Source organism: Blennius ocellaris (genome assembly GCF_963422515.1).
Source record: "Blennius ocellaris genome assembly, chromosome: 6".
Classification (NCBI taxonomy): Eukaryota; Metazoa; Chordata; class Actinopteri; order Blenniiformes; family Blenniidae; genus Blennius; species Blennius ocellaris.
Genome location: NC_137655.1, coordinates 25,305,966 through 25,326,528, shown reverse-complemented (window position 1 = coordinate 25,326,528; position 20,563 = coordinate 25,305,966). Strand labels below are relative to the sequence as shown.

The 20,563-nt window shown below is 48.4% G+C and overlaps 2 protein-coding genes across 3 annotated transcripts in view; both read left to right on the top strand.

The window, feature by feature from the left end:
- The window catches only part of ift88 (intraflagellar transport 88 homolog), a 33,791-nt gene extending 22,281 nt beyond the window's left edge, over positions 1 to 11,510 (top strand). The window contains exons 22-25 of one of the 2 annotated variants that reach the window (XM_080498631.1): positions 1,544 to 1,610; positions 3,747 to 3,794; positions 7,937 to 8,035; positions 11,214 to 11,510. In XM_080498631.1, the coding sequence (XP_080354757.1) occupies positions 1,544 to 1,610; positions 3,747 to 3,794; positions 7,937 to 8,035; positions 11,214 to 11,335 (336 nt within the window). In that variant the 3' untranslated portion in view covers positions 11,336 to 11,510. Of the gene's footprint in view, positions 1 to 1,543; positions 1,620 to 3,746; positions 3,795 to 7,936; positions 8,036 to 11,213 lie in introns of both variants that reach the window. The other variant, XM_080498632.1, reaches the window with a different exon arrangement.
- A 1,427-nt stretch (positions 11,511 to 12,937) lies between these two features.
- il17d (interleukin 17d) lies at positions 12,938 to 19,656 on the top strand (the record flags this gene model as incomplete). The annotated part of the gene is made up of 2 exons (XM_080498571.1): positions 12,938 to 13,980; positions 18,660 to 19,656. Exons 1-2 carry the CDS (start codon positions 13,652 to 13,654, stop codon positions 19,654 to 19,656), a joined length of 1,326 nt encoding a protein of 441 aa, XP_080354697.1. The 5' UTR covers positions 12,938 to 13,651.
- Between the last annotated feature and the right edge of the window lie 907 nt (positions 19,657 to 20,563).

Genomic DNA, 20,563 nt, shown 5'->3' with positions numbered 1-20,563 from the left:
ACTGCTGGAGAACCTTTAGGAAGTGGTTCCAGGTATAAAGACGGTCAGTACTGCTGGAGAACCTTTAGGAAGTGGTTCCAGGTATAAAGACGGTCAGTTCTGCTGGAGAACCTTTAGGAAGTGGTTCCAGGTATAAAGACAGTCAGTACTGCTGGAGAACCTTTAGGAAGTGGTTCCAGGTATAAAGACGGTCAGTTCTGCTGGAGAACCTTTAGGAAGTGGTTCCAGGTATAAAGACAGTCAGTACTGCTGGAGAACCTTTAGGAAGTGGTTCCAGGTATAAAGACAGTCAGTACTGCTGGAGAACCTTTAGGAAGTGGTTCCAGGTATAAAGACGGTCAGTACTGCTGGAGAACCTTTAGGAAGTGGTTCCAGGTATAAAGACAGTCAGTACTGCTGGAGAACCTTTAGGAAGTGGTTCCAGGTATAAAGACGGTCAGTACTGCTGGAGAACCTTTAGGAAGTGGTTCCAGGTATAAAGACAGTCAGTACTGCTGGAGAACCTTTAGGAAGTGGTTCCAGGTATAAAGACGGTCAGTACTGCTGGAGAACCTTTAGGAAGTGGTTCCAGGTATAAAGACGGTCAGTACTGCTGGAGAACCTTTAGGAAGTGGTTCCAGGTATAAAGACGGTCAGTACTGCTGGAGAACCTTTAGGAAGTGGTTCCAGGTATAAAGACAGTCAGTACTGCTGGAGAACCTTTAGGAAGTGGTTCCAGGTATAAAGACGGTCAGTACTGCTGGAGAACCTTTAGGAAGTGGTTCTAGGTATAGAGACGGTCAGTACTGCTGGAGAACCTTTAGGAAGTGGTTCCAGGTATAGAGACGGTCAGTACTGCTGGAGAACCTTTAGGAAGTGGTTCCAGGTATAAAGACGGTCAGTACTGCTGGAGAACCTTTAGGAAGTGGTTCCAGGTATAAAGACGGTCAGTACTGCTGGAGAACCTTTAGGAAGTGGTTCCAGGTATAAAGACGGTCAGTACTGCTGGAGAACCTTTAGGAAGTGGTTCCAGGTATAAAGACAGTCAGTACTGCTGGAGAACCTTTAGGAAGTGGTTCCAGGTATAAAGACAGTCAGTACTGCTGGAGAACCTTTAGGAAGTGGTTCCAGGTATAAAGACAGTCAGTACTGCTGGAGAACCTTTAGGAAGTGGGTAAAATCGTTTTTAAAAAGCTGGAGTGATACAGCAGCACACAACTAACATAATTTGTGTTTTGTTTTATTTTTTGACAAGAATGGTTTTCTAAACCGTACAAGTACATATTCAGCTCTTCACAGTAAATATGAGCCTCTGAGACATACTTCAATGAGTCTGTAGTTCATTGTGACTTTTTGCAAACCTTTGGTCTCCTCTGTGAGGACGAGGAACATGGACTTCATTGATGTTTGTGTTTGTTAAATAAAGGTTTTTTCAAGTCAAGTCTTCTTCTTCTTCTTCTTCTTCTTCTCCTTCTCCTTCTCCTCCTCCTCTTCTCCTTTTCCTCCTCCTTCTTCTCCTTCTCCCCCTCCTCCTCCTCCTCCTCCTCCTCCTCCTGTCCTGCAGAGGGTGAAGTCGGGGCGAGAGGTCAGAGGTCGGAGGGAAGGCCGAGAGGGCAGCGCCGGCAGTGCCGGTAAGTTCAGTGCTACCAGGACTTCACTTCAATTTCAACTCTTCACATTTGTTTGTTCATTTGTTTGTTCTGCAAACCTCCAGTCTAAATCCAAGTCTTTAGCAGGGGAACATCAGTTAGTGCTTATATGTTTGTGGGCCAAACGTTGTTTTAGTCCTCGACGTCTCGGTGGAACATTAGGAGCATGTTGGGGAAAGTCATGTTAAGAAAAATGAAAGTCACAAATGACATTGATTAAAGCAAAATGGCCTTTTGGTTCTGCCACCGAGATCAAAGCTAAACAACGTGCAGCCTGGAACCAGAGCCTGACTCAGCGCTTCCTGACGTTCTGATGCCACGGTTCCTCGGAGAACCTCTGAAGACCCTCTGAGGTCTGAGGAGCCTCATGGGGGGGGCGGCCACCCTCTGCTCACCTCCACCCCTCTGCTTACCTCCCCCCCTGCTCACCTCCACCCTCTGCTCACCTCCACCCTCTGCTCACCTCCACCCCTCTGCTCACCTCCACCCTCTGCTCACCTCCACCCCTCTGCTTACCTCCCCCCCTGCTCACCTCCACCCCTCTGCTTACCTCCACCCCTCTGCTCACCTCCACCCCTCACCTCTGCTCAACTCCACCCCTCTGCTCACCTCCACCCCTCACCTCCACCCTCTGCTCACCTCCACCCTCTGCTCAACTCCACCCCTTTGCTCACCTCCACCCCTCTGCTCACCTCCACCTCTCTGCTCACCTCCACCCCTCACCTCCACCCTCTGCTCACCTCCACCCTCTGCTCACCTCCACCCTCTGCTCAACTCCACCCCTCTGCTCACCTCCACCCCTCTGCTCACCTCCACCCCTCTGCTCACCTCCCCCCCTTTGCTTACCTCCACCCCTCTGCTCACCTCCACCTCTCTGCTCACCTCCACCCCTCACCTCCACCCTCTGATCACCTCCACCCCTCACCTCCACCCTCTGCTCACCTCCACCCCTCTGCTCACCTCCACCCCTCTGCTTACCTCCACCGGCCCTGGAAATGTGCCTCATCAGCACATTTGACTGTGATCCAGACACATGAGTTGCAGCCAAAGTCAGTAATGAGGTGCAGTAGTGCAGCTGAACGTCTCCAGTGCAGCTGAACGTCTCCACTGCAGCTGAACGTCTCCACTGCAGCTGAACGTCTCCAGTGCAGCTGTACATCTCCAGTGTAGCTGAACGTCTCCACTGCAGCTGAACGTCTCCAGTGCAGCTGAACGTCTCCAGTGCAGCTGAACGTCCCCACTGCAGCTGAACGTCCCCAGTGCAGCTGAACGTCTCCAGTGCAGCTGAACGTCTCCAGTGCAGCTGAACGTCTCCAGTGCAGCTGAACGTCTCCACTGCAGCTGAACGTCTCCAGTGCAGCTGAACGTCTCCAGTACAGCTGAACGTCTCCAGTGTAGCTGAACGTCTGCAGCTGAACGTCTCCAGTGCAGCTGAACGTCTCCAGTGCAGCTGAACGTCTCCACTGCAGCCTAGAGAGATAAATACTCAGTTCCTCCTGGGATTCGTTCCATTAGAAATCCTCTCCAAGGTGAAAAACCATATTTATCACAGCAGAAGTAACCAGGTATTTTTCCTCTTTTCCTCTTTTCCCTCGCGGCACAGAAGAAGAGAGAATGAAAGGTTGTCAAACACAGAACAGACCTGCTGTTTCCCCTGTTGCACTTTAACTTCCATTCATCCTCTGTAATCTCTCTGTTCTTTTTTCTCTTTTCTCTTTCCTTTTCTCTTTTTCCATGTGTCTGCTCTCCTGTTCCTCTGTCTTCATTTGTTCCCCTCTGGTTCCTCTGTCTTCATTTGTTCCCCTCTGGTTCCTCTGTCTTCATTTGTTCCCCTCTGGTTCCTCTGGTTCCTCTGTCTTCATTTGTTCCCCTCTGGTTCCTCTGTCTTCATTTGTTCCCCTCTGTTCCTCTGTCTTCATCTCGGTTCCCCTCTGGTTCCTCTGTCTTCATTTGTTCCCCTCTGGTTCCTCTGGTTCCTCTGTCTTCATTTGTTCCCCTCTGGTTCCTCTGGTTCCTCTGTCTTCATTTGTTCCCCTCTGTTCCTCTGTCTTCATCTCGGTTCCCCTCTGGTTCCTCTGTCTTCATCTCGGTTCTCCTCTGTTCCTCGTTGTTCCTCAGTGTCTCAGCCTGGATCTAAACACTTCAGTCCAGAGGACTCAGGAAGAGGTAGGAACGATTATCAAGTACATAAACATGTTGTTGGACTCGTACCAGGAGCTTTATGAAGGGAACTCTGGAGGGTTGAGGAACCCCCCCCTCTATAAATCACATGTTGCTTCAGGAACACATGACCTGCCTCTGAGCAAACTAAACCTACAGAACTCAAACATTCTTCTCCTTATTGCATCAGTAGGATTTTAAAAGTTCTCCCACTAAATCACTTTAAGGTTTTTACATATTTGTTACAAGTTCATATAACTTCATTATAAACGTGTGTAATGATCCTCAGGGGGAAAGTAAATAACTGTGACTTCAGTGTTTGAGGTGAGAACTGGACCTGGAGTGAAGGATTCAAGTGTGGAGTGAAGGTTCTCTGTCAGTTCTCTGTCGGCAGAGAGCTGACAGAGAACCGACAGAGAATTGACAGAGGACAGAGAACCGACAGCGAACCGACAGAGAACAGAGAACCGACAGAGAACTGAGAACTGACAGAGGACAGAGAACTGACAGAGAACCGACAGAGAACAGAGAACCGACAGAGAACTGACAGAGAACCGACAGAGAACTGACAGAGAACCAACAGAGAACAGAGAACTGACAGACAACCGACAGAGAACCGACAGAGAACTGACAGACAACCGACAGAGAACCGACAGAGAACCGACAGAGAACTGACAGACAACCGACAGAGAACTGACAGAGAACAGAGAACCGACAGAGAACTGACAGACAACTGACAGAGAACAGAGAACCGACAGAGAACCGACAAACCTCGAGGGCACCTGAGACTTTTCCATGTCTCCTGTGAGAAGAAGGTGTTTTCTCTCACACCAGAGCTGCTTTCTGATGAAAAGCTGCTGTTGTGAAGAAAACGTTTTATATAACATCAGTTAAATAAGATGAAGAGTTCTGCTGTTAGACGGATCAACACGTTCTTTAGTGTCTGTAAAGGAATGTGGGTTCTGGTCTCTTCCTCCCATCAGGCAGTTAAAGTTTGTTCCAGTCAGAGTTTTAACTTGTGAACGGTGAAAGAAGTGGCTCACATGCTAAAAGGGAAAGAGAGTGTTTCTCAGCCTGGTGGGTTCTCAGCCTGGTGGGTTCTCAGCCTGGTGTGTTTCCCAGCCTGGTGGGTTCCCAGCCTGGTGGGTTCTCAGCCTGGTGTGTTCTCAGCCTGGTGGGTTCTCAGCCTGGTGTGTTCTCAGCCTGGTGGGTTCTCAGCCTGGTGGGTTCCCAGTCTGGTGTGTTTCTCAGCCTGGTGGATTCTCAGCCTGGTGGGTTCTCAGTCTGGTGTGTTTCTCAGCCTGGTGTGTTCTCAGCCTGGTGTGTTCTCAGCCTGGTGGGTTCTCAGCCTGGTGTGTTCTCAGCCTGGTGGGTTCTCAGCCTGGTGTGTTCCCAGCCTGGTGGGTTATCAGCCTGGTGTGTTCTCAGCCTGGTGGGTTCTCAGCCTGGTGTGTTCTCAGCCTGGTGGGTTCTCAGCCTGGTGGGTTCCCAGTCTGGTGTGTTTCTCAGCCTGGTGGATTCTCAGCCTGGTGGGTTCTCAGTCTGGTGTGTTTCTCAGCCTGGTGTGTTCTCAGCCTGGTGTGTTCTCAGCCTGGTGGGTTCTCAGCCTGGTGTGTTCTCAGCCTGGTGGGTTCTCAGCCTGGTGTGTTCCCAGCCTGGTGGGTTATCAGCCTGGTGTGTTCTCAGCCTGGTGGGTTCTCAGCCTGGTGTGTTCTCAGCCTGGTGGGTTCTCAGCCTGGTGGGTTCCCAGTCTGGTGTGTTTCTCAGCCTGGTGGATTCTCAGCCTGGTGGGTTCTCAGTCTGGTGTGTTTCTCAGCCTGGTGTGTTCTCAGCCTGGTGGGTTCTCAGCCTAGTGTGTTCTCAGCCTGGTGTGTTCTCAGCCTGGTGGGTTCTCAGCCTGGTGGGTTCTCAGCCTGGTGTGTTCTCAGCCTGGTGGGTTCTCAGCCTGGTGTGTTCTCAGCCTAGTGTGTTCTCAGCCTGGTGTGTTCTCAGCCTGGTGGGTTCTCAGCCTGGTGGGTTCTCAGTCTGGTGTGTTCTCAGCCTGGTGGGTTCAGGACGGAGGGAAGGTGGAGCATCAGGCCTCCACACTGTTTTCAGCTTTCTGTCGCCGTTGATCTGCCGTTTCCAAGGTTACCTGGCGGCCAGATGTCTGTCCCTCGGTTCATGAGACACACACACACACACACACACACACACACACACACACACACACACGCACACGCACACGCACACACACAGAAAAGTCAATATCACAGAGCACTGTAAAGTCCAAACTCAGTTTGATGGATTGGTTGACACTATAAGATTTTTTACGTTGTGACAGTCGTAGTTTACATTTGATTTGTTATGTCAGGTTACTACAAATGAACTGATCATAATACAATGATATAAAATGTCATTAGAACAATGATAGATATTTAAGTAGATGATCAAGCTGTGGTAAGTCAGGGAAAGACAGACAGTGAAAGTGGATGAAACTTTTAGTTACACCAAAAAGTAACTGCTGGTGAACCAATAGAAATGTGGAATAATTACATTTTCAGTCTTTACAAAATATATTTTTCGAGAGCCAGTTGATTTTACCAGGAGGGTTGAAGATGTTCAGGTATCGACGCAAAACCTGCTGACAATTAATATCCACTAAACCTAAAGGGGTCATATTCTGCTCATTTCACTTCCTGGAGGTTCTCCAGCAGTACTGGCCGTCTTTATACCTGGAACCACTTCCTAAAGGTTCTCCAGCAGTACTGGCCGTCTTTATACCTGGAACCACTTCCTAAAGGTTCTCCAGCAGTGCTGACCGTCTTTATACCTGGAACCACTTCCTAAAGGTTCTCCAGCAGTACTGACCGTCTTTATACCTGGAACCACTTCCTAAAGGTTCTCCAGCAGTACTGATCGTCTTTATACCTGGAACCACTTCCTAAAGGTTCTCCAGCAGTACTGATCGTCTTTATACCTGGAACCACTTCCTAAAGGTTCTCCAGCAGTACTGACCGTCTTTATACCTGGAACCACTTCCTAAAGGTTCTCCAGCAGTACTGATCGTCTTTATACCTGGAACCACTCCCTAAAGGTTCTCCAGCAGTACTGACCGTCTTTATACCTGGAACCACTTCCTAAAGGTTCTCCAGCAGTACTGACCGTCTTTATACCTGGAACCACTTCCTAAAGGTTCTCCAGCAGTACTGATCGTCTTTATACCTGGAACCACTCCCTAAAGGTTCTCCAGCAGTACTGACCGTCTTTATACCTGGAACCACTTCCTAAAGGTTCTCCAGCAGTACTGACCGTCTTTATACCTGGAACCACTTCCTAAAGGTTCTCCAGCAGTACTGACCGTCTCTATACCTGGAACCACTTCCTAAAGGTTCTCCAGCAGTACTGATCGTCTTTATACCTGGAACCACTTCCTAAAGGTTCTCCAGCAGTACTGACCGTCTTTATACCTGGAACCACTTCCTAAAGGTTCTCCAGCAGTACTGACCGTCTTTATACCTGGAACCACTTCCTAAAGGTTCTCCAGCAGTACTGACCGTCTCTATACCTGGAACCACTTCCTAAAGGTTCTCCAGCAGTACTGACCGTCTCTATACCTGGAACCACTTCCTAAAGGTTCTCCAGCAGTACTGACCGTCTCTATACCTGGAACCACTTCCTAAAGGTTCTCCAGCAGTACTGACCGTCTTTATACCTGGAACCACTCCCTAAAGGTTCTCCAGCAGTACTGACCGTCTTTATACCTGGAACCACTTCCTAAAGGTTCTCCAGCAGTACTAATCGTCCCCAGAAGTGTAGAAAGTCTCTCTCTCTCTCCCTGGTTGTTCCAGGTTTTAAAAAGTGTGTTGCTCCAAGCAGCCAATCAGAAATCAAACCCTATATGATGTCATCAGGGGCAGTAAACCAACATCAAATACAACGAGACGTGTTAAAGTGTTGACAGGATAATAAGACCTCTTCAAATGTGTGTTTGACGATAGATGTTGCTTCAGAGAGAAAGAGGTTTTAGAAAGTAGAAGCGAGGATCCTGAGCTGCAGGAACGTGACGAACTGGTTTCATCATCAGGTCTGAAGTATTAAAGCCGTTTGTACAGGAACACCGTCAGGCTGTAAACATCTTGTCTTCATGTTCCGGTGTTTCCCTGCAGACAGTGGCGGCAGCACGAGAGGAGAGCGCCTGAGCGCCAGGATGAGGTCACTTCCTGGTTCCAATGAGCCCTACGAGGCCAGCAGCCCCAAGGAGCCGGGTAAGGAAGCAAGGCTGTTTCTAACCTGTGGCCAGCTTGACCCTACGTTTCCCTCCCTGACCTGCAACGGCCTCAAAGCTGTGAGGAGTTCACCACAAGGCTGCTAGTTGATTTAACCGTCACAATGTTGAACTAGTAGATTGTTTAACTGGCTGAACTAGTAGATTGTTTAACAGGCTGAACTAGTAGATTGTTTAACAGACTGAACTAGTAGATTGTTTAACAGGCTGAACTAGTAGATTGTTTAACAGGCTGAACTAGTAGAATGTTTAACAGGCTGAACTAGTAGATTGTTTAACAGGCTGAACTAGTAGAATGTTTAACAGGCTGAACTAGTAGATTGTTTAACCCACTGAACTAGTAGATTGTTTAACAGGCTGAACTAGTAGATTGTTTAACAGGCTGAACTAGTAGAATGTTTAACAGACTGAACTAGTAGATTGTTTAACAGACTGAACTAGTAGATTGTTTAACCCACTGAACTAGTAGATTGTTTAACAGGCTGAACTAGTAGATTGTTTAACAGACTGAACTAGTAGATTGTTTAACCCACTGAACTAGTAGATTGTTTAACAGGCTGAACTAGTAGATTGTTTAACCCACTGAACTAGTAGATTGTTTAACAGGCTGAACTAGTAGATTGTTTAACCCACTGAACTAGTAGATTGTTTAACAGACTGAACTAGTAGATTGTTTAACCCACTGAACTAGTAGATTGTTTAACAGACTGAACTAGTAGATTGTTTAACCCACTGAACTAGTAGATTGTTTAACAGACTGAACTAGTAGATTGTTTAACAGACTGAACTAGTAGATTGTTTAACTGGCTGAACTAGTAGATTGTTTAACAGGCTGAACTAGTAGATTGTTTAACAGGCTGAACTAGTAGAATGTTTAACAGGCTGAACTAGTAGATTGTTTAACAGACTGAACTAGTAGATTGTTTAACCCACTGAACTAGTAGATTGTTTAACAGGCTGAACTAGTAGATTGTTTAACCCACTGAACTAGTAGATTGTTTAACAGGCTGAACTAGTAGATTGTTTAACCCACTGAACTAGTAGATTGTTTAACAGACTGAACTAGTAGATTGTTTAACCCACTGAACTAGTAGATTGTTTAACAGACTGAACTAGTAGATTGTTTAACCCACTGAACTAGTAGATTGTTTAACAGACTGAACTAGTAGATTGTTTAACCCACTGAACTAGTAGATTGTTTAACAGGCTGAACTAGTAGATTGTTTAACCCACTGAACTAGTAGATTGTTTAACAGACTGAACTAGTAGATTGTTTAACCCACTGAACTAGTAGATTGTTTAATAGGCTGAACTAGTAGATTGTTTAACCCACTAAACTAGTAGATTGTTTAACAGGCTGAACTAGTAGATTGTTTAACCCACTGAACTAGTAGATTGTTTAACAGGCCGAACTAGTAGATTGTTTAACCCACTGAACTAGTAGATTGTTTAACAGGCTGAACTAGTAGATTGTTTAACCCACTGAACTAGTAGATTGTTTAACCCACTGAACTAGTAGATTGTTTAACAGGCTGAACTAGTAGATTGTTTAACCCACTGAACTAGTAGATTGTTTAACCCACTGAACTAGTAGATTGTTTAACAGACTGAACTAGTAGATTGTTTAACCCACTGAACTAGTAGATTGTTTAACAGACTGAACTAGTAGATTGTTTAACCCACTGAACTAGTAGATTGTTTAACAGACTGAACTAGTAGATTGTTTAACAGACTGAACTAGTAGATTGTTTAACCCACTGAACTAGTAGATTGTTTAACAGACTGAACTAGTAGATTGTTTAACCCACTGAACTAGTAGATTGTTTAACAGACTGAACTAGTAGATTGTTTAACCCACTGAACTAGTAGATTGTTTAACAGACTGAACTAGTAGATTGTTTAACCCACTGAACTAGTAGATTGTTTAACCCACTGAACTAGTAGATTGTTTAACAGACTGAACTAGTAGATTGTTTAACCCACTGAACTAGTAGATTGTTTAACCCACTGAACTAGTAGATTGTTTAACAGACTGAACTAGTAGATTGTTTAACAGGCTGAACTAGTAGATTGTTTAACCCACTGAACTAGTAGATTGTTTAACAGACTGAACTAGTAGATTGTTTAACAGACTGAACTAGTAGATTGTTTAACCCACTGAACTAGTAGATTGTTTAACAGACTGAACTAGTAGATTGTTCAACCCACTGAACTAGTAGATTGTTTAACAGACTGAACTAGTAGATTGTTTAACCCACTGAACTAGTAGATTGTTTAACAGACTGAACTAGTAGATTGTTTAACCCACTGAACTAGTAGATTGTTTAACCCACTGAACTAGTAGATTGTTTAACAGACTGAACTAGTAGATTGTTTAACCCACTGAACTAGTAGATTGTTTAACCCACTGAACTAGTAGATTGTTTAACAGACTGAACTAGTAGATTGTTTAACAGGCTGAACTAGTAGATTGTTTAACAGACTGAACTAGTAGATTGTTTAACCCACTGAACTAGTAGATTGTTTAACAGACTGAACTAGTAGATTGTTTAACACGCTGAACTAGTAGATTGTTTAACCCACTGAACTAGTAGATTGTTTAACAGACTGAAACTAAAACCTCTTCAGGCTCCAGACTGAACATGAAGGATCACATCTTCTCAGTCGAGATCATTTCAGCTATTAGTATGTTTTAATGTATTAACGAGCTCCTTACGCCTCCGTAAGGGCTGTAAGGCCGTCAGTGTGTAGGGCTGTAAGGCCGTCAGTGTGTAGGGCTGTAAGGCCGTCAGTGTGTAGGGCTGTAAGGCCGTCAGTGTGTAGGGCTGTAAGGCTGTCAGTGTGTAGGGCTGTAAGGCCGTCAGTGTGTAGGGCTGTAAGGCCGTCAGTGTGTAGGGCTGTAAGGCCGTCAGTGTGTAGGGCTGTAAGGCTGTCAGTGTGTAGGGCTGTAAGGCCGTCAGTGTGTAGGGCTGTAAGGCTGTCAGTGTGTAGGGCTGTAAGGCCGTCAGTGTGTAGGGCTGTAAGGCTGTCAGTGTGTAGGGCTGTAAGGCCGTCAGTGTGTAGGGCTGTAAGGCTGTCAGTGTGTAGGGCTGTAAGGCCGTCAGTGTGTAGGGCTGTAAGGCTGTGGCTGACTGACTGTTCAGACTGTCTGTGTGCAGACGCCTCCTACCTGGACCCCCTGGGGCCTCAGGTGGATCGGCCCAAAACCGGCGCCAAGAGACGTGTTGATGATGACGACTTTGGTGATGAAGAGCTGGGAGACGACCTGCTGCCAGAGTAGCTGCTGGGAGACCGCCTGCTGGGAGACCACCTGCTGGGAGACCACCTGCTGGGAGACCGCCTGCTGGGAGACCGCCTGCTGGGAGACCGCCTGCTGGGAGACCTGTGGTTTCCTCCATGTTTCAAGGAGGAAACCATGTTTCCTCCTTGAAACATGGTTATTGGTGTCGCGTCGCCACTGAAACTGGAAATGTGGAGTTTGGAAGTGGTGGAGCTTTTTTTGTTTGGGCTCTTTGTTCAAACCAGAATCACCCCCAAGAGGGTGAGGGTGAGGGTGAGGGTTAGGCTCACCCCCACCCTCACCCTAAACCAGGAGGTGCTTGTGCTCCTCTGTTAGTCGCGGCTAACCGCTAACGTGACAGATATGAACTTTGAACCAGATTGTGATTTAAAATGACTCCTGTGTTTTGTTTTCTCACCCCATGTTTTGGTTTCTCACCCCGGGGTTTGTTTTCTCACCCCATGTTTTGTTTTCTCACCCCATGTTTTGTTTTCTCACCCCGGGGTTTGTTTTCTCACCCCATGTTTTGTTTTCTCACCCCGGGGTTTGTTTTCTCACCCCATGTTTTGTTTTCTCACCCCGGGGTTTGTTTTCTCACCCCGGGGTTTGTTTTCTCACCCGGGGTTTTGTTTTCTCACCCCATGTTTTGTTTTCTCACCCCGGGGTTTGTTTTCTCACCCCGGGGTTTGTTTTCTCACCCCATGTTTTGTTTTCTCACCCCATGTTTTGTTTTCTCACCCCGGGGTTTGTTTTCTCACCCCATGTTTTGTTTTCTCACCCCGGGGTTTGTTTTCTCACCCCAGGGTTTGTTTTCTCACCCGGGGTTTTGTTTTCTCACCCCATGTTTTGTTTTCTCACCCCGGGGTTTGTTTTCTCACCCCGGGGTTTGTTTTCTCACCCCGGGTTTTGTTTTCTCACCCCGGGGTTGTTTTCTCACCCCATGTTTTGTTTTCTCACCCCGGGGTTTGTTTTCTCACCCCATGTTTTGTTTTCTCACCCCGGGGTTTGTTTTCTCACCCCGGGTTTTGTTTTCTCACCCGGGGTTTTGTTTTCTCACCCCATGTTTTGTTTTCTCACCCCGGGGTTTGTTTTCTCACCCCGGGGTTTGTTTTCTCACCCCGGGGTTTGTTTTCTCACCCCGGGGTTTGTTTTCTCACCCCATGTTTTGTTTTCTCACCCCGGGGTTTGTTTTCTCACCCCGGGGTTTGTTTTCTCACCCCATGTTTTGTTTTCTCACCCCGGGGTTTGTTTTCTCACCCGGGGTTTGTTTTCTCACCCCATGTTTTGTTTTCTCACCCCGGGGTTTGTTTTCTCACCCCGGGGTTTGTTTTCTCACCCCGGTCAGCTCCAGTCACTTGTTCTTAATTTTCCTGTGAGCAAAACACTGCTATGCTAACGTTATGCTAACTGATGGAGCCAATCAGTGTGCCAGGTGATGACCCCTTTAAACCCCCCCCCCCCCCCCCCCCACACACACACACACACACACACAAGTTGTAAAGAAGTATTTATTGCTTTTCTTTGTTTATATTTTTGCTACATGTCTAATTAAAAGAATTATTTGTGCATTTAAGAGAAAACTGTGTTTTACTTTCAGTCCAATCAGAACAAACGATGTGGTTTGACCTTTTTCTCAAGATGACACCAAATTATATTATTATTATTCTGCAGAAACAACTGCATTGAATTAAACATGGACTAAACTTGTGTTCTTCTTTCATCTGAAGCTAATAAATCAAACAGACTGACTGGATCCACACGTGGCTGATTGAGAAGAAATGCACTATTATTAGCAGTCACCTGATTTGTTACCGTGACTTGGTCTGGGTGCGTCTGCAGAACCAGGGTCCAGCAGACCGTCTGGACTTCCCCTCACACGTCAGGAGGATCCGGGAGGAGAAATACTGGACCGTCTCGTCTCCGTCTGAGCTGCAGCGTCATTCAGCCCGCGGCGCGCACGGATCCAGCGGATTTTACGCACAATTCAAGTGAAGAAAGCGGGACGGAAAAGGTTATTGACGTGTCAACAGTCTCTAATACTCTAAAAGGAGAGTTTCTCCTGGCGACAGGGGTGGAGGTGCTGTTCCACATGTTCCCGCGGTCCAGCTGGCGGTGCGCCCGCGGCTCCGTTCCATCGTCCGACCCTGGACAGGGGGCGCGCAGCTGCTTTTACAAAACACGAGACGGTTTGGATTATAGCACGAGACGGTTCGGATTATAGCACGAGACGGTTCGGATTATAGCACGAGACTGACGGAACCTTCCCCAGACTCTCAGCGTTCCGTGCGCATTTTGGCACAACAGCAGGGCGCAGCGATGCCACATCGCTCCGGCCTCCTCTTCCTCCTCTTCCTCCTGCTGCTGCACGTGGCGCTGCTGCTGCTGCTCAGCGCCCCGGCAGGAGCCGTGCGCGTCCGCAAGAAGGCGACCGGGACCCGGACCCGGTCCTGCCTGGACCTGCCGGAGGAGATCCTGGAGCAGATGTTCGGGCGCCTCTCGGTGGGGGTGATGAGCGCGTTTCATCACGCGCTGCAGCTGGAGCCGCGAGACAAACTCAACCTGACCTGCCCGACGGCCGCTCGAGCCTCGACCGACCTCCAGAGCCTCCCGGCCAACCTGCGGAGCGTGTCCCCCTGGGCCTACCGGTGAGACGCTTCACACTATTAAATACACTATTCCTGTTTAAGGACTTCTTTTAAAGTCAAGACTTATCATTTAACAAGAAGTTGCATTTGGCATCGTGCTTTAAAAAATACATTCGAACAGAAATTCTCTCTGAGCAGTTGATGTCTTGTTTTTTTAAACTATTGAACAATAACCAAAATTCAAATTGTGTTTCCATAGTGATCTACGACTAAACCGTGTATTGTTCCACTCCACCCTTCAGCTCCCTGAAACTTTCTGAAAATTACTGGAATGTAAAACTATTTTCATCCTATTAATATATTTGTATAATTTATTTTATCTGCATATCTGACTTACTTAAAATAGACTCTCCAGCTAAAATGATTAAAAAGCAACAACTGCAAAATGTCTTTTTAAGAAAGACTCCAAACTTCTGAAAAGAGTGTCTGAAACCTTTATGACCTAAATAGTCATTTCTGTTATTTTCCACCAAATCAAATTTCCCTGCAGCCACAAAACACGTTGAAGCTTTAAAATTCCATTACAACTTAGGACGGTAACTATTTCATGACATTTCTGCTGTTTTTCTCGCTCATTCTAGAAGTTTATCCTTCTTTCCAGTATTTTTCAGACACTTTAGCCGTTTCCTCTGCTTCTGTCTGTCCTTCAGCAGAAAGGGACATTTGGTCCATATTATTGAAACTGAAATATAAATACTTCTTATAAAGAAGTATTTCCTCCAGAGTCATGACTCCCAGTCCAGATTCTCCTGGGACTTGGTGCTTTTATTTTGATAGTCACCGTGATAACGATCCATCTTCATTAGGGATGCTCGATATTGGCTTTTCTACCGATATCCGATATTCCGATATTGTCCAACTCTTAATTTCCGATACCGATATCACCGATACCGATATATGCTGGCTTTTTACATCAGAACTGTTAGGTAACAACATAAAATATCTCCTACTGTGGAATTAACACATTATGCCTAATTTTATTGTGACGCCCCACTGGATGCATATGTGAATCAAACATGGCTTTCCAAATGTACACACTGAGAAAAATAAGAGAACAACAACTTAAATTCTGGAAAAAAGTGCCATATTTATTTAGTGTTAGAGAGAAACCTCAACAACAAACTCAACAACACCACAGACAATATAAAAAAAAGGAAGAGGCATATCTTCAGTCCATTAGTTGTAAACAGTCAATGAATGAATAACTGGACATAACTTGTCAAATAATAGACTCAAACTGGGCTCAATCTCTTTTAAGAGTAACAAAATAGTGCAAATATAAACAAGAAAGGCACAGAAATGCTCACAAAATTAAAGCAGCCCTCCTTTAAAGTGCAACAAAAACAAAGACTGAAGTTGACTCGTCCATATAACTGGTCTATTTCTTTCCCCATGTCCTCATGTGTAAGAGGGAGATTGTTCTGTATGAATACACTGGTTCACTGTCAACACTGGTGCAGGGTGCAGTCAGGTACTGGTACCAGTGCTGAACAGTGGTTCACTGTCAACACTGGTGCAGGGTGAAGTCAGGTACTGGTACCAGTGCTGAACAGTGGTTCACTGTCAACACTGGTGCAGGGTGCAGTCAGGTACTGGTACCAGTGCTGAACACTGGTTCACTGTCAACACTGGTGCAGGGTGCAGTCAGGTACTGGTACCAGTGCTGAACAGTGGTTCACTGTCAACACTGGTGCAGGGTGAAGTCAGGTACTGGTACCAGTGCTGAACAGTGGTTCACTGTCAACACTGGTGCAGGGTGCAGTCAGGTACTGGTACCAGTGCTGAACACTGGTTCACTGTCAACACTGGTGCAGGGTGCAGTCAGGTACTGGTACCAGTGTGAACAGTGGTTCACTGTCAACACTGGTGCAGGGTGCAGTCAGGTACTGGTACCAGTGCTGAACAGTGGTTCACTGTCAACACTGGTGCAGGGTGCAGTCAGGTACTGGTACCAGTGTGAACAGTGGTTCACTGTCAACACTGGTGCAGGGTGCAGTCAGGTACTGGTACCAGTGCTGAACACTGGTTCACCGTCAACACTGGTGCAGGGTGCAGTCAGGTACTGGTACCAGTGCTGAACACTGGTTCACTGTCAACACTGGTGCAGGGTGCAGTCAGGTACTGGTACCAGTGCTGAACACTGGTTCACCGTCAACACTGGTGCAGGGTGCAGTCAGGTACTGGTACCAGTGCTGAACACTGGTTCACTGTCAACACTGGTGCAGGGTGCGGTCAGGTACTGGTACCAGTGCTGAACAGTGGTTCACCGTCAACACTGGTGCAGGGTGCAGTCAGGTACTGGTACCAGTGCTGAACACTGGTTCACCGTCAACACTGGTGCAGGGTGCAGTCAGGTACTGGTACCAGTGCTGAACACTGGTTCACCGTCAACACTGGTGCAGGGTGCAGTCAGGTACTGGTACCAGTGCTGAACAGTGGTTCACTGTCAACACTGGTGCAGGGTGAAGTCAGGTACTGGTACCAGTGCTGAACAGTGGTTCACTGTCAACACTGGTGCAGGGTGCAGTCAGGTACTGGTACCAGTGCTGAACACTGGTTCACTGTCAACACTGGTGCAGGGTGCAGTCAGGTACTGGTACCAGTGCTGAACAGTGGTTCACTGTCAACACTGGTGCAGGGTGCAGTCAGGTACTGGTACCAGTGTGAACAGTGGTTCACTGTCAACACTGGTGCAGGGTGCAGTCAGGTACTGGTACCAGTGCTGAACACTGGTTCACCGTCAACACTGGTGCAGGGTGCAGTCAGGTACTGGTACCAGTGCTGAACAGTGGTTCACTGTCAACACTGGTGCAGGGTGCAGTCAGGTACTGGTACCAGTGCTGAACACTGGTTCACTGTCAACACTGGTGCAGGGTGCAGTCAGGTACTGGTACCAGTGCTGAACAGTGGTTCACTGTCAACACTGGTGCAGGGTGAAGTCAGGTACTGGTACCAGTGCTGAACAGTGGTTCACTGTCAACACTGGTGCAGGGTGCAGTCAGGTACTGGTACCAGTGCTGAACACTGGTTCACTGTCAACACTGGTGCAGGGTGCAGTCAGGTACTGGTACCAGTGCTGAACAGTGGTTCACTGTCAACACTGGTGCAGGGTGCAGTCAGGTACTGGTACCAGTGTGAACAGTGGTTCACTGTCAACACTGGTGCAGGGTGCAGTCAGGTACTGGTACCAGTGCTGAACACTGGTTCACCGTCAACACTGGTGCAGGGTGCAGTCAGGTACTGGTACCAGTGCTGAACACTGGTTCACTGTCAACACTGGTGCAGGGTGCAGTCAGGTACTGGTACCAGTGCTGAACACTGGTTCACCGTCAACACTGGTGCAGGGTGCAGTCAGGTACTGGTACCAGTGCTGAACACTGGTTCACTGTCAACACTGGTGCAGGGTGCGGTCAGGTACTGGTACCAGTGCTGAACAGTGGTTCACCGTCAACACTGGTGCAGGGTGCAGTCAGGTACTGGTACCAGTGCTGAACACTGGTTCACCGTCAACACTGGTGCAGGGTGCAGTCAGGTACTGGTACCAGTGCTGAACACTGGTTCACCGTCAACACTGGTGCAGGGTGCAGTCAGGTACTGGTACCAGTGCTGAACAGTGGTTCACTGTCAACACTGGTGCAGGGTGCAGTCAGGTACTGGTACCAGTGCTGAACACTGGTTCACTGTCAACACTGGTGCAGGGTGCAGTCAGGTACTGGTACCAGTGTGAACAGTGGTTCACTGTCAACACTGGTGCAGGGTGCAGTCAGGTACTGGTACCAGTGCTGAACAGTGGTTCACTGTCAACACTGGTGCAGGGTGCAGTCAGGTACTGGTACCAGTGTGAACAGTGGTTCACTGTCAACACTGGTGCAGGGTGCAGTCAGGTACTGGTACCAGTGCTGAACACTGGTTCACCGTCAACACTGGTGCAGGGTGCAGTCAGGTACTGGTACCAGTGCTGAACACTGGTTCACTGTCAACACTGGTGCAGGGTGCAGTCAGGTACTGGTACCAGTGCTGAACACTGGTTCACCGTCAACACTGGTGCAGGGTGCAGTCAGGTACTGGTACCAGTGCTGAACACTGGTTCACTGTCAACACTGGTGCAGGGTGCAGTCAGGTACTGGTACCAGTGCTGAACAGTGGTTCACTGTCAACACTGGTGCAGGGTGCAGTCAGGTACTGGCCCAGCAGGGAAGAGGGCCTGGTTGAGCCTCCAGTCCTCCACGGACATTTCATTCACCGGGCTTCTCCTTCTTAGCCACGAGTCCAGCATGTTGTATTTGTTGTTGCTAAACGTCATCAAGTGCGCGCCCATAAACGTCCCATGCTGCGTTCAGGGAGACTCGTAAATTCCAATATCGGTTGTAAGATTCCGATACTGATATTTCCAAATATAAAATTTTTATTTTTAAGTCAATATCGGCCGATATTGACTTAAAAAGTCAATATCGGCCGATAATATCGGCCCTCCGATATTATCGGACATCCCTAATCTTCATGTTTACTGCGTTTAATTCTCTGCTGTGGTTTCATTACAAGAACAAACAACAGCACCAACTAGTGGCCGGCATGAAAAACGACATCATTTTCAGCATTTCTGCATTTTCAGTGTAAACAGACGTTGGTTTCAAAACGTCGCTGTGGAAACTTTTGTAAATCACACGGTGCTTTTTCAGTGTAAACGTGCTGAAGGTGGTTTTGGGCCTGCAGACGCTCCTGACCGGAGGAAGAACTCGACCTGAAGCTCAATGTGTGTGCAGGATCTCCTACGACCCGGCCCGGTTCCCCCGCCACGTCCCGGAGGCGTACTGCCTGTGCCGCGGCTGCCTGACGGGGCCGTCCGGCGAGGAGAGCGAGCTGCACCGCAGCGCCCCCGTCTTCGCTCCGGCCGTCATCCTGCGGAGGACCGGCTCCTGCGCCGCCGGACGCCACGCCTACACCGAGGTCTACGTCTCCGTGGCGGTGGGCTGCACCTGCGTGCCGAGGGGGGCGGAGAAGGACCGGGACCAGAGCCTGGACCGGGGGGGGCGGCCCAAAGCCAACCAGAGCCTGGACCGGGGGGGGCGGCCCACCAACCAGAGCCTGGACCGGGGGGGGCGGCCCACCAACCAGAGCCTGGACCGTGGGGGGCGGCCCAAAGCCAACCAGAGCCTAGACCGGGGGGGGCGGCCCACCAACCAGAGCCTGGACCGTGGGGGGCGGCCCAAAGCCAACCAGAGCCTGGACCGGGGGGGGCGGCCCACCAACCAGAGCCTGGACCGGGGGGGGCGGCCCAAAGCCAACCAGAGCCTAGACCGGGGGGGGTGGCCCACCAACCAGAGCCTGGACCGGGGGGGGCGGCCCAAAGCCAACCAGAGCCTGGACCGGGGGGGGCGGCCCACCAACCAGAGCCTGGACCGGGGGGGGCAGCCCAAAGCCAACCAGAGCCTGGACCGGGGGGGGCGGCCCACCAACCAGAGCCTGGACCGGGGGGGGCAGCCCAAAGCCAACCAGAGCCTGGACCGGGGGGGGCGGCCCACCAACCAGAGCCTGGACCGGGGGGGGCGGCCCACCAACCAGAGCCTGGACCGGGGGGGGCGGCCCAAAGCCAACCAGAGCCTGGACCGGGGGGGGCGGCCCACCAACCAGAGCCTGGACCGGGGGGGGCTTCCGGCCGGAGCTAAGAAAGAGTGACGGAGGCGCGACGACAGACCCCCGGCTGGAGGACCCCCTGTGGAGAAGCTCCACCTTCTGGTTAACTGGTGGTCGGAACGCTTCACAGCTCCAACCTGTAGAAGAACAGCTTAGACCTTCTTCTACATGTCCCACATTTAATGTGCATTATTGGTTAAAAACCAAATATTACTTATTAGCCACAAGGTTCATGTCAGAATATGTGAAAAGTACAATTCAACAGCAAAAGATGAGATATTATGAGGAATGTTGTTTGTTGCACATCAATTGTAAACGAAGCAGAAACAATATTCGTCAAGCGATGAACTTCGTCTTGGTCTCACTTTATAGATCGCAGGTGTGAGCAAGTTTATATTCACCACAGTAACTGAGAGTGTATATAATGCATCACCCCCTTCAGGTGAAGTCAACCGTTAACGTAAACTGGTTCATGTCCCACATGAGAAAAGTGTCTGAGAAATTATCATCAAATATGAGATATTCTCTAAATACCTCGATGCTGCCCCCTGCTGTCCTTAAAAGACTACAACACTCTTTATACCTTCCATTACAGACAGAAAGTTTAAAACTTTTCATAAATCGTCCTCAAGATCAAGTAAACTGTTGCAGGAATATGTTGGACCTTCAGAATAAAGTGTTTGGAGCAGAAAGGTGAGAAAACACAGCTTCTGTTTCTTTAACGTCTCCATGGGAAAAGAAACCAGTTCTGAACAATCTGCTTCACATCCTGAGCTTCGTTGCCTTGACGACCACAATTCAGCTTCACTGAAACTGATGATCGTCAGTCAACAAGAACCTTCATTAGTCCAGAAGAAGAGCTGATCCAGGACCAGCAGGTTCTCATCAGGTTCTCATCAATACGTTGAATTAAAACATGAAGATGAAAGTCAAATCCAGCAGAGAAACA